The sequence below is a fragment of the Zonotrichia albicollis genome, chromosome 6, assembly GCF_047830755.1.
Source record: "Zonotrichia albicollis isolate bZonAlb1 chromosome 6, bZonAlb1.hap1, whole genome shotgun sequence".
NCBI lineage: Eukaryota > Metazoa > Chordata > Aves > Passeriformes > Passerellidae > Zonotrichia > Zonotrichia albicollis.
This window is the reverse complement of record NC_133824.1, coordinates 23,535,993-23,550,650: the sequence shown is the minus strand read 5'-3', so window position 1 is coordinate 23,550,650 and position 14,658 is coordinate 23,535,993. Positions and strand designations below refer to the sequence as shown.

The following is a 14,658-nucleotide window of genomic DNA, read 5'->3' as shown; positions in this document are numbered from 1 at the left end:
TAAATAGTTCCAGAGACCAATGCAACTTAACTCTCTAACCTACATGCAACCCAATCTGTCAACATGTGTTCATTAACCCAACTGTCATTTTACTAGAAACTACAGTAATTCAGAACTCATTTCAGAAGATGTGGCTCTGTCAGCTTGGCCAAGCAGTACCAAAATTAAAACTAACAGAATTTATTCCTTTAAAAACCCCACAGAAATCTGCGTAATTTCCATAATTAACCTAAATTTTTGATTTAGGGTGTAACCAATCTTATTATGGAGAGTTCTAGCTTCCTTTAAATGAATGCAAATTCATTGCATTTAAGAATCAACCATTTTTGTACATCTCAACTTAGTATCTTTAAACTCAAGTTATCAGTTTGAAATTCACTTCTTGGAGGTGCTCTTCTCTGACACCATAATGGATGCCTTCAAACACACCCTGTACACTCAGAAAGTATTCCAGTACATCTAATGGTCTTCTCATAGCCTGAGCTGCTCCATTTCCTTTACACTGATGTGCAGGTCAGCAATGTTTGCATCACAAAGTTTCCTGCCATTCTCACCATCTGCCTAGATATCATATGTACTCAAATTTCTTTTTAAGTTTTACATTCAGTGTTTCACAATTTACTTTTTACAACTCTTCTAGAATACAATATCATATCCAACAATTGACAGCCTTCCAAGTTTCCCATTACCTTGATTCAAGCTTTCCAACTCTCTGCTTTCTGAGATTGCCAAGTAAGAGCAGGTCCTTTTTCTATCAATCAAGAATGTTGCTGCAGAGCATAATTCTGCACTTTAATGATGTTATTGTCAAGATCTGGTTTCCCTTTCTCTGCTGCTTTCTATTGAACCTGCTTTTAAGGTATTTCCAAAGGTAATGCTAGCAATTTTCATATTCAGCTGAAATATTGATTGCCACCAGACTAGGCTCTGGTATTGGAACAGAGACTGTTGCACGTTCACACACTTGTGCCATGTTCTCCACTATCCCTCTGATGGTCCCTTGTGGACACTGAGAAGACTTCTAAATTTATATTTTAAAACAATCTGTTATTAAAGGTTTAGTTTGCCTCATTATCTTGCTTAGGGTTCTAATACATAGAAAAATGGCATTGAGGATGAAGCATTGTGTTTAGTATTCTTTTAAGAGGAGGTGAGGAGGTGTCTAGTGAGAAGGTGTCTAGTACCATATAAAGATTTATAAATATACACAATAATGACTTTTAGAACAATAAAGCAGAAGCATTTTAAACATATTTAAAAGAAAATATTTTTACACCAATACCATCAACATCCCACAAAATTCTGTCTAGTACAACCTTTGTTCCCCTTTAAACTCCAAATACTTACTACATTTTCAACTTGAAGATAATTGTAATTATTGCCTCAAATGTACAAAAGAAATACTTCATTAAAAAAAAACCCACTGTGAAACAGTACTGTCCTACTTACAATGACAATGAGCAATAATGTCCTTTATACACAAATCACACTTGGTTAGACTGGAAGATATTTTAACAAATTTGTCACTTTGTACATATTCCATAACATTACAGCAAAATCTTCCTTCTAAGTTAGGTATTAAAAACTGGTATATAACTTCTGTACCAACATCGCTTACTCTAGCATCACTGTAAAATCACCATATATTTTTGCTGCACGTTAAAAATTAAGATCTCAATTTTTCATAAATATTTCAGCACACCAACCTGAAATGCTAATTAATGACATTCAAAGTGTCAGATTAATAACATGTAGAGTCAGTAGTGTTTTATCCGATAACTTCTTTTTAAAATGAAGTCCTATTTATCCATAAGGAAAAAGAACAGAAATATACCTGTTCCAGTAGCTCCAAAACTGGTCCTGCAAGTGGGCTTGGTGGCTACTTTCATCACCAAATGAGGCTTTGCTTTCAATCCAGTGAATGATGTGTCCTTCCACAGCTAGGATGACAGCAAAAAACAAACTGAAGTCTGAAAATCACCTCAACAGCCTGTAAGACTGTGTTAGGGAACATTCTATTTACTCCACAATCTACCACATAATTCATACTTGCAACCATGTTACATATTTGTAAAAATTATCTTTCAAATATGTACATAGGGCATTTAAAAAAATACCAGAAAATACTTTAAACAGATAATCACATTAATTTCAGTTTAATTACACCCTGTTCCACATATCTGCATTTATTCTAACACAAAGAGAATATAAAAAAAAAGAGATTAGACTAAGAAGCAGTTGTATTCTTCTACTACCCTTACTTTGTTGGAAGGTAGTTGTCAGGTAAGAAATTGGAAATTTCTGCTGAATGATAAAAACAGTTAGATAAGCTGCTACAGACAGACACTTGCCACCAATCCAGAATGGAAGGTATAAGAAAGGGAAGGAAATTTATCCTGGACATGTGTCTGCTTCCTTTCTTTTGTAAAACCAGTAATGCTTCATCAGAAAAGTTAGGAGTAAGAAGGCTTATGTGAAAAAATATGATTTTGTTTCTATGATTTGGTATTTGCTTTGGTTCATGTCTTTCCTCATTTCTTGCAGGAGTTAACTACTAATATTAATAAAATCATCTTTTCTTTTTTGAAAAAGCAATGTCCTTTCTTAATGGCAATGTAATTCTGCAGAAGAAATCATTCTTTCTCCAAAAAGGTGTTGTTGGATATCATTTTTAAGATCTTTAAAAATGTTATGGTTATTTTGAGTTACCTACAATATCCATAACCATGATGCCTTGGCATAAATTTAACTTGGAATGAGTTTTTCAGAGAGCATGCAAACCTAGAAGCACTACACAGAAAGATTACGAGAGGCTATGGCAGCAAATGATTGACCACAGACTGCAAAATTACTCAGGGAATCTGGGAAAATAACTCACGAAGTCACCACACTAAGTTGTATGTGCCACCACTGCCCTGCTCTCAGTAACCCAGTTAACTTGTGTAGGCCCACACTACTATATCCTTCCCCACCCCAACACCTTTAGACCCCAGGAGATAAAATAGCTGAGGTAAAATCAGCTCAGATGCTAATTCTAAGAAACATCTGCCTTTCCTAGGTTTGTACTCAGTCATGAAGAAAAGAATCCAAGGACTGCTATACCTTAGTTAAGACAACAGGTAGAACATGATTTCCTGTAAGTCTCAGGTGAATTATTACTATTTTTAACCTTCTTTCTAATTGGGTAATATTACAAAAATAATTCTTTTGGGTGTTCCCTGGTTTCCCTTAAGAATTAAAAAAAATACTTGCTTTTCTAGTTTCCTTTTGATCAGGCTCTTGAATAGGTGGAATATAACCTCACACTTCTAATATAAAAGCGGGTACCCATAACACCATGTGTGTACTGTGTTTATTATGGTCCACATTACTGGGCAATCTTACTAATGTATGCAACTTTCTGAAGAGCAGGTAAAGAGGGAAGCAGGCTCTTTTCAGTGGTGTCCAGTAACAGGACCAGCGGCAATGGGTACAAACTTACACACAGGAGGCTCCACCCGAACATCAGCAACCACTTTTTCACTATGAGGGCGCTGAGCATAGGCACACGTTACCTAGAAAGACTGTGGATAGTCCCTTCTTGCTGATATTCAAGTGCTGTCACATGGCCTCAAGACCAGAAAAGGCAGATGAACTTTAACATTACCTTTATACTTACTTTTTTCCCTTATTCTTTCTTGCCATTCAGGCTTTTAAAAAACAGTAAAGAACTGCAGAGTTGTATTTGGATGCAAAGTGATGGTAAAAGAATAACTGCACAATAACAAACCTTTATGCAATGACCTACAGGTGTAATGTAATAATCTTAAGACTATGAACTGATTTGATCTAGAAGTAAAAGACATTTCTAGCTATTTCAGAGTTTAGTTCAGAATGGCAGTAGGCAGAATACCTTAGTGGGAGCAGGGATTTGGGGGTTTTTAGTGTTGTCTTTTTGTCCTTTTTTTTGTTAATGAGATAAAAACATGCAGAGACTAAAGAAGAAAGACTGGGTAACACTATTTAGGATCAAACCTCTCTGACTCAAACTAGAAGTTCTTAGAATTATTGGGTAACTCCTGACGAGACTTATTTACAGTATCCTAGAATATGCTTCACTTAAGTAGCCATATTTTAGATGAGTACTTCTACACAAAATAATAAAAATTCTTTTAAAAGACTTACCTACTGGCACTTCTAAAATAAAGTCTGGTGTTTTGTCATAACCCTTTGCACGAAGCTGATCTTCAGCTGCACACAGAAAATAAGAACTACTGTTTATGAAACTATTCCATTAAGTAGACAGCAGCATAATTAATTTTATTCTAAATAAGAGTGCAAGAATTACTAATGCAGTCATACATATCTTTCTTATGCATGCAATGCTGTGTCAGATTAAATGAACCTTTGTGGAAAACCTGAAGCATGGATATAAAAATGCTTCTTTGTCATCCCTGCATTTTTATGTCTTCATTATAAACATCATTAATTCAAGCTGTCATACAGTATTTTATAACCTCCAAATATTCAAAATAAAGAGGTATATTCACTGATTGAAAGAAGAGTCTCTCCACCTTCGGATGTGTTAAGATTAATCCTACCAGCACCACAAACGTAGATATACTGTTGCTGCTGCCTTGGTTTTATTTTTAATGTTAGCATAAAATTGTTAAAGAAAAAGAGCAAGAAAAGCCTTCTCTCCCAGAAATTTATTAAAGTAAAGAAAAACCATAATTTTAGTTTCTTTTGCATTCTGGATTCTGTAGAATTTTTCCAGTTTCTGAACATAGATTTAGACATTCTGCTAACATTATGTCTACAACTTTATTGTTTAAAAATATTGGAGCTGAGTATTTCAATAAATAATAATGAATGAGCAAGACAAAACTGCAAAAGGGAAAAGAAGCTTCCTTTTAAAAAAATGAAAAAAAAGAAGAAAGTAAAAAAGCCCATGCCACCTCTTAATATTTTTAAACTATTGTCCTTGATTTCTGATACCATTACATTGGTATTTCTGAAACACCATTTCTCCATTAGAATTTGGAGTGACCTGGTCATTCAATTCCAGGCATGGCTTTCTGTCTTCACCCAAGCTCAACTAATGGCACTACCTAGTAACAAGTAAGGCTGTGTAGCCCCTTAACACCTACTGGGCTGTTGACATTGTCATGCATCCCATTCGCCTTTCTACATCACCTTTGATTAAAATTAATGGTCCATTCTCACTGTTGGGTAGCTTATTTCCAATCCATTTATCAGGTTAGGACAGTAGTTTCATGGCCAATGTTCAGAACTCAGTTTTTGAATAAATACTTTGTGCAAATCCTGAAAGGTCAGCAGTTTGAGTCCAAGTAACATTTTAATGACAAGAAAAACATACCAACTTGGAAATCAAAATACTGTAATATTGCCAAAATCAAACCCTCCCACTCTTTTTCATTGAAGAATGTAATTCTGAAGTATTTTATACAGTGAACTAATTCTGAAATTGGGACAGAAGTAAATTTGGAAAGCTGAACATTCGTCAGTGTAAACTGAAATAGGTGTTTATTCTTTTTGAGTGGTACTATAATTTTTTTTAAATTTTGAGAGCATTTCTTCACTACAAACACACTACACTAAATATAAGTCTTTGCAATGTGGCACTTCATTATCACATAATACAAAATTATGACTCTTATCCCATGATAAGATAATGAAAAACTTTCCAGGATGTGGAGACAGATTTGGTTTTTGACTAATTTTTGAAACTTAAATTGTCAAGTATACAAATCATGTTAAGATCGAGAAAGTTCTAATTTAACAGAACATCTGAATAGAAAGTTTTATGCCATAATATAAAAATGAATTAATGTTCCATGTAATCTTTTAATCCTTATTTTAAAAAACCAACAAAACAATTTTATCCAAATTTAGTTAACTTTAATTTAACAATTAAGAGCAACCTGCTCTTAATTGTTTAAAATAATTTAGCATAGCCAATGGGAAGTCCCAGCTGAAATTTTTTTCATTTAAGAGCAATAGTAATAGAAAGGCCAGTCTTTTCTATCACATCTAACAAATGCTAGTACCACAAAATAAGGCAAACGCACCTTAAAAAACTTACTGAAAACCAAAACAGTTATAAACACATGTTTCATAGGTCAACACGGCAAGTCTCTGAACTGGAAACTGTATCAGCATTACTTTTAATATTCTTCAGCAGATTGTTTTTTCAAGGGTGCCCAAATACTTTTAAAATCTTTTCATACTAATTCATGGCGAGGAAAAGAACATGATTTTTGTTTTATATCTGGTTCTAAATGTCTTCATGTGGTTTCTCCTAGCATTCCATACTATGATTAACATTGGAAAACATATTAAAAACCATGTTTATTATTGATGTATCTGTCATGTGCAGAAACAGAGCTTTGCATAACTATTTCTCCAAGTGTTTCAAAGCTTTATAACCCTGGGGAAGAAATAAATACCCAAACTCCTCACAATCACCATAAAATTTTTGTTTTAAACCATAACACCATCAAAAAGAAGTACTAGCTTTTCAGCCCAGGTATGTTTCACATTGCTCCAGAAAATACAGAGGCAGCATTCTGCACCTCAAAAGATCTTTAAACTCCAGCATGGATTAAAAAATAATTCAGTAACTGCTTGAAAGCCAGCCCACAGCAGTTTTGACAGTTACATTTATAAATCCTCAGGTCTGAAAATTATATGGAAACAGCCCTAATAAGTAGTTTGTCAACAGATACCCCATTAATTTAGATTTTCAACAAAACTGCAGCTTCATCTTTACCATAATGTCACACTCAATCAGAACCATTTAACACATCATTGTTCTTCTACTAGCCCTCCTCTGCTGATGCATGAATGAGCTACAACTGCGAATTTAAGATTACAGCAGAAAACACTGATCAGATTTCATGATTTATATCCACTGGTGGAAATCAAAGGAGGATAAAGCTCAATACCTCCCCATATATCTAAAAGCTTTCCTAACATATTCATGGTAAAGATACAAAAATAAAATTCCTATACAGAACTTAGAAGCTCCTGCCATTTCAGTATGGCATGTGAAGCTGCGAGCCTTTTTTGACAAAATGCTTCTATTGATCACTTTAATCTCAAGCAGGTCAAGTGATAAAGACTGGAGAGCTGTGTTTTTGCTGAAGAGAGGACATGGTATATGAACCACTTCTTATGAAGAGTGGATTAATAAAATGTAACCCCCACTAGTGTCTATAGGTTTCCAGTCAATTCCAGGGTGACTCTGAAGGTATTACTTCTGATCTGTAGGCTTGAAAAGCCAACTGCTCTAGAAACAAATTCTGTCCAGAACCTAAAAAGCAGCTTCATGCTCTAAGACTATGCTGAGGCACTTGATATTCACTCTGTCCTGTGACTGTACTTTCCTCTCCTGTACTAGACTCTCTGTTGCTCAGGTGAACAAATCTGATACAAACTCCCTGACTATTCTTGACTATTCTTGAAGCAGTAAAGTGGAATATGGGAATCCCCACTAATATGGGAACTGCAAAATTTCTGTTTCTTTGAAACATGTTAAAAAGTAATGGAATTACAAGCCATAAGCCATGTAAATCATAAGCCTTCTTCAAAACAGGAATGAAGTATTACGCAACAAAGCCTGAATTTTTAGACCTATGGGAAATACTGGCATCTCTTTTGTTTTTATGGTGTTTTCTTCAAGCAGTTTTGGAACTAGGTTTTTGGAAAGGAAAGGTTGTATTGCAAGAGACTTGGTAGGGTTCATCTTGCAGATATTGGGAAAGTTTTATTTTTAAGAATATCCCAAACATGTATAGATATGAAATAGATACATGATCACAGACATAATAAATACAAATCTTAACATATCTTAAATCATGACTAAACAATACTTTGCTATATATAGAATGTGAACAACAAATTAAGCTCTCTCATTTCTGTCTTCATATTCTAATAAGTTAATGCATTCTAGATGTTTTAATTTGATAGCACAAATTTCTTGGAGCTAATTTCTAAAGAAAAAATTGATGTTTATCCAAAGTCATGAAACAGTAAAATTCAAATGTGATTTTTATACTTCTTAAGCTTACACAAGCCAAATAAAATGATAATTCGTTGGGTTGAGGATCCCTTAGTGAGTCATCCAGTCCATTTCCTCGTATCGTGATGGAATTTATTTCATTACCAGCTTTGATAGATGAGTGTCAAATCCAGCCTTGAATTTTTCATTGAAGGTGATTCTACAACCTTTCCTGGCAGTTTGTTTTACATTTATTGTTCCTAGAACTGCTTGGTATTTTATCTTGGTTTTTTTTAACCATCATCTCTGCAATTACAGCTTAAGCCTATTACCTATATCTACGCTCTTACAGTCAAATAAGAAAATTTGCCTCTTCGTATTTTCATAGTGTCATTTGCAAGCTTGCAACTAATCCTCTCCTTTTTTCACTTTAAAATAAAAGAGAACACTAATTCTGTTCCTTAATCATGTGGACAAATGTCTTAAAAAGTTTAATAATGCCTTCTAACTTCTTAAATTTGTTTGAGGTTTCCAAAATCTTAACCCGATATAGCTTCAGGAGAAATCATAGCTACAGGTAAACCCAGCAAAATTCACACAAATTTAGTACAATGCCCAACCATTAACAGAAGAGAGCATTTCACTTCACTGTCTCATCAAATAAGGAATCCATGCTTTAAGAAGTCACTGTTTGCAATCACATTTATAGAATGGACACTTTGAATATTAATCTTTGTTTCAACGGCACTCATGAAAAAGAAACATACTGCAGGCTAAAAGAAACATACTGCAGTCTAAAACAAAAAAATGAAAGTAACTTCCTAACTAATTAATCCCAAAAATAACTTTAAAAATTGGGAGTGTTAAAAAGAGTAATTGCATTAATTGGGAAGCAGAGGGCAAAAATTCAGCAGAAACTGCACAGCAAGGTAAATGAGTGAATCTTCTAGCAGTTCTTTAATACATAAAGCATTCTGAAGCTAATATTTCATATGCTTCTTCCTAAATCTCATAAGGCCTGGATTATGGCTAATATCTCATGACACCAAAAGTAATACTGCAGCAGATATTAAAGCATTTTTTTCAACTACTTATTCTATAAAATATTAATTGCAAGCCTGTGCATGTGCTGTATATATAGGGTATTAGGTAACTGAGTTCCTGCTCAGTTCTAAATCAATAAAAGATAACATATATAGCATCAATCATATTTTACTCTTCCTTTACTACCTAATATAAGGAGCATTGGGGCTGAATTTTGTCATAGGTAAACAGTTACCAACATCTCTGAAGTAAAGAATTCACTGGATAGCCTCTGCTACAGATTCTTACCTATGAAAGAGAGATTTTTTTCCAAAAGCATTTCTCGCAGCAAGACTTCGTGCTCATGCCCAATAGCACTGATAGCTTTAGGTTAAGAAATACAAGATTACTTTGGAAAAGAAGAAACTTCATAGAAACATCAAAAGTGAATTTATTTCCCTTCATCTGCATTTCAGAAGTGCCCAACAATATGAACTCCAATTTTTGAAAAACCTTATAGTGATTTTTAGACGCATACACAACTTTGCAAAAATCAGATTATTGTACCAACAGCATACACTTTATAGAATTAAGACCCATTTAACCATATTTATTCAGTATATTTAAGGGCAGTATTTCAATTTTTTTCTTTACTGTTTATTGTTCTAAATATAAAAGAAAGTGTGATCCTAAAACCTGCAGTAAAATACCTTTAAAGTTGCACTTTACTGACAAGTGACCAATTCTCCAATCCAGCAAAGAACGAAACAAACTGGTTTTCTTTCTCTATATTTTGAAAATGATAAGTAATACATTCATCTGAAACATCTTACTGTAAAAAATCCATCCTTTTAATTGATTTTTCAGAAGCATGAACTAATGTCAGGGAAAGATAAAATCATATTTTATAGTGAAGTCCTTTTCACTTCACCGACTGCCTGTTGATCCAATGTCCTATTCCTTGGAATATGTAAAACCATCACCATATGAAATATTTTTAATATATCCTCTTGGAGGTCAAAGTTCTATTCTGGAAGCTTTTAAGAAGAATCCTAGGGAAAAATATGATAAAAGATCTTACGTTAAAAGCAGTTAAGCTCCAAATTCTGTTTAAAGTTACTTCTTAAAACTTAAACTACAGATCATCTTACCATTACAGTTAATTACTTAACTTATATGAACCCTTCATATTGAACAGAAAAAAATTACTCTATGGAATCACTTCACATGTATATACAGCTTATATAAATTGAAACTATGTATTATGTTAAACTCTACTAGCAATTTCAGAACAAAAGGGACAAATGAAGAATGGCAAAAAGGTAGGAAAAATATTGCAAAGAGAATTTACAATGCACCATAAGCAAAAACACTTAGTCTATAATAATACCTGTTATTGATGTATGGCAATGACCATGGGGCAAAACTTGTAAATAACATCAGAAGCCATTTTCTACTCATGCAATCTAGCAGCCTAGTTTCCCGTAAGCATCTGAACTATTACTGAAAAATAGCCTCTTGGCATTTACAAAGAGGTTGACTTCATACTTTGGTCCATGCATATACAATTAGATAGTTATATTTAAAATCAATATGCAATCCTTCAGAAGACATTATGCTTTTAAAACCTTAACTTTAAATTGATTTTTAACTATTTTATGCACCTCAAAATTAACATCTAATTCAGCAACATACAGTAATGCACTCACACAGCTTAGTATTAAACTTTTCTGTACCAAAATGGAACTGAAAAACTCTTCATTACTCTCATTGACGTCACTGCATATTCAACAACCGATTTGAGCCAGAATATGAGGAGGAATAAAAATATTTTCTAGATTGCAGGCAAATAAGTCTTTAAAATGGTTCATAATTCTACATATGCATCTTTGTTATTTTTAAGCTTGGCACTTTCATTGGACTACACCCAGATTGCTCATCCACAAAATATTAATCTTAAAATTCTGGATATGAAAACCAATGATCAACAACCATTTAAAATGTGTGGCTTATTAGATTAATCCACTTTCAGAGCACTTTGTTTAATTGTGAAGATAATCTCAATGAATATCTAAAATTACAATTTAAAAGCACAAAATACAAAGACACTTAGAACTCTATCCTGCTGGTGTTAAAATTAATGGGGGCAGGGCTAAGGCTGTAGTAGACACAAGTGTTTCTAGCAGAAAGAAAGTATTTTTAAGGAGTGACAATCATGTGTATCGCAACTACATGAAGTGCTGTTTTTCATTAATAGCTAAACATCACTGCAGCTTTCCCATCTTGCTGAACAGTGAAACCAAGATTTCCCCCCAAACTGCATGCACAGATTTATGCAAGGATTCTCTAGGACTTGGGAAGGAACTGCCTTACTAGCCTGCTCAGGGACAGCAGACCATGATTTTGAAAGTTTTCCTTTGACTGCAGATTGAAACAGAAGAACTGCTCCTGCAAGACTTTATTAAAATAGATTTGGGTTCTTGGTGATCATTCCTACCAAATTATAATCTTAATCTGGAACATTCAGTGCCACACGGAATTCCCTCAGTGTACATACCATATGGCTCTCTAATTAATTATTTCAACACTATAAAAAAAAAATCCCCGAACATTCAGGATATTTTTATAGTTTTTTAATACAGCTAAATCTCCTTTATGAAGAAGAGAAAATAAAATAACTGCGCTGGAGTGTCAGGTAGGAGTTTAAAAATACCAATCAGTCAATCACACTTGAACTGCACTTGAAAAATTTCAGTTAAAACTCATATTCATAACAAAGCAAAGCCATAATGTTGAACACTATGCATGAAACTTATTAATTTCATCACAGAATAACTGAGATTGGAAGGTATTTCCAGAGATCATATAGTCCAACTCCACCACTAAAAGCATGGTCACTTAGTCTCAAGCAAAAACCAGATATGCATTTCAACTAATCAAAACCACAGAGGTTCAATGAGGCATATATATGAATGTATAACCAGCGAACTGACATCCTCCCATGGTCCATCTGATTTTTGTTAGTTAAGAGAAAGCTCTGCAGTGACCCTCTAGCTGACTGAATGTAAAAGACAGGAGTATGAAATGTGTTTTGTGAAGCAGAACTTTATGTCAGGTTAAAGCTAGACACATCTCTTCCACACAGTCTAAGCTCATCAATTGTGCACCTAAAATTTTATGGGAAAGGATACTGTTTGATGCAGTCCACCAGTGGTCCATAACAACAGTCATTCACAGTACACTGCAGACAAATAAGAGAAGTAGTATACTGATGGGCAACTACAAAACCATTATAGTTAAAGAGTATCTTAAAAACAGTAATTACTTTTCCTCAAAAAGGCTATCAGATGCTGTTCAGATTTAATCACAGAAAACAAAAACTGCATGCTTTTATTCACTATAAAAGCAAGCTATTAAAAAGTGAAATGCTCCCCTCACAAATATTGCACTGCCATTTATAGTGCACTCTGACCTCACTGATAGTTTATGATGACAGTAATTAAATGAGGTTTAAAATCTTTTACTCTGCTAGGCAGATAACAGAATTGCCACAGGAAAAAAAACCCAAACCAAACAAAACAAGTGTGATTAATACCTGATAGACTTGATTTGCTAGCACTCCATCTGGAATCTGAGAAGGGTCCCGTAGCATGCTATTTATAAGAGTTTTGGAGGCTAGAGAAATAAAAATGAAAAACATACAAAAAACCTGTTAGCTCAGTTACACTTTATTTATAAAAACCTTGATGATATTAATAATTTTGGAAATCATCCACCCAGCAAATACAAACTTACACATTCATAAGTACTTACCCATTCTGATACAATTATCTCTAAAGTCTTGAAACATTAAAGGATTTTATCAGCCCAAGGTGACAGCAGGCCCTTATTTACTTAATTCTACTGGACAGTTTGTGCTTTAGAAGCACATACAGCTTCTAAGGAAACTGCTTAGTATACAGTAAGAGTAGCTCAAAATAACCTTCATGTCCATAGAAGATATGTAAAAAATCTAAACAGCCTTTAAGAAACTTTTTAAGGACTTCATGATTCCAATTTATTAGTTTCCAAATTCAAATATTTATTTATTCAGTTTTGACACATTTTTCTGAGCATTTAAGAACTGGGAAAAGGTGTTACCTGCTTTTCTGAAATGTACAAATGTAAGTCAAAAGATATACAAAGCTAATTTTAGCACCTATCTTTTTTACTTACTGATATTAACACTACAATGAAAAACTAATGTAAAACAGGAGATACCTTTAGTTTATTTTCAAATACAATCTTAGCAATCCTCGGCATTGTTTCCTCTCTATGTGCTTAGACTGGGTAGTTGCAAATACCAGTTAATTACTAACAGCAGGAAAGACTTTATTCTAGAAAAATGCCTTCTAAAAACATCAAATATTTTAAAATTTCTCCAAGAAAAGTCAATGCTGCACATCCTGTCTCTGTCCTGGGAACAAGCTCTGATGGAGCTCATCTAGTGGTGTATTTACATCATTGAATCCTTATGTGTAGATCAGGTTTGAGACTAGCAAGGTCCCCCACTGCCAAAGATTTCCTGCATGACTTCAGACTAATTCCTTTAACTTGTGTGTGGTTCAATCCTGTAAACAAAACAAAAAACTACTCTTTTCCTGTTCTTCATCTGTTTTGCCCCAACTCAGAGCCAAAGCTTTTGTCATGGTCTTCAGCAACTGAATCAAAAGATTCAGGTGACACTGTGAAAAGAACTGACAGAGCCTGTGATGCGAAGGGATCTGCCATATGAGCAGCAATGCTGCTATCAATGGATGTGTGTAAGCACCTCCCTGAAAGTAAAGGAGACGGCATTGCAATCTACTCCCTAGGTTGCCTCTTAAAAGCATCACATTCAGGTGATTGTAGCATTTGCAAGAAAATAATTTATTTAGGAAACTATTCGACATGAGGCAAAGGAATACAAGCCCCTGAATGAGTTTAAAGGCTGTGAAAGAGCTACAAAGAGCTATCATCACAGGCAGGAACAAAAGTTTGTGCAAATATTCTTAACAACAACGATTTCCACTATGCAAAAACACACCCAGAATTAACACATCACTTTACATCTATGTATCTTATTACTCTAATATGAAACACATGTTAATTTTATAAGTTAATACTAAGAATAAATAGGCATTTTACCTTAGCCTTTGTACACTGTTAAAAATACGTTTTACTTAGCATAAAAACTTTGAAAATGTGAAACAAAAGGTGGTGTACATATTTACATTTCTAACACTAAAATTTGAAACAATAACCATTTTGCACTTGGTAGGTAGGAAAAATATACGAGTAACAGTTTGCCAATAGAGAGGTTGATAGAATGGTAAAATAATGAAGAGTGTAACAGAGAATTCACTGCTTTAAAGGGCTACTGGTCTATATATTATTATTTGATTATGAAAAATTAATTATTTTTATGTAATCAAACTCCAGAAAAACACCAGAGATTTGCATTTGGAAAATGTTTAACTGGACACTGTTTTGAGTAATGAGCTACAGGTGCAAAATAAATTTCCTCTATTTATAAGGCTGTCAACGTCAGTTTCTCAATTCTGGTTACCAAATATTATATTCTTTACCTCTATCAGAGTAGTAATGAATTTACA

At 33.9% G+C, this 14,658-nt stretch overlaps 1 protein-coding gene across 2 annotated transcripts in view; it reads right to left on the bottom strand.

Annotated features, from left to right (window-relative positions):
• Positions 1 to 14,658, bottom strand: part of CDIN1 (CDAN1 interacting nuclease 1) — a 126,630-nt gene that overhangs the window by 62,448 nt on the left and 49,524 nt on the right. For both annotated transcript variants that reach the window (XM_074542769.1, XM_074542768.1), the window contains exons 6-10: positions 12,621 to 12,700; positions 12,217 to 12,266; positions 9,335 to 9,402; positions 4,165 to 4,230; positions 1,835 to 1,940 (exon numbers count right to left, since the gene is read on the bottom strand). In XM_074542769.1, coding sequence (XP_074398870.1) covers positions 1,835 to 1,940; positions 4,165 to 4,230; positions 9,335 to 9,402; positions 12,217 to 12,266; positions 12,621 to 12,700 — 370 coding nt within the window. The remainder of the gene's footprint in view (positions 1 to 1,834; positions 1,941 to 4,164; positions 4,231 to 9,334; positions 9,403 to 12,216; positions 12,267 to 12,620; positions 12,701 to 14,658) is intronic.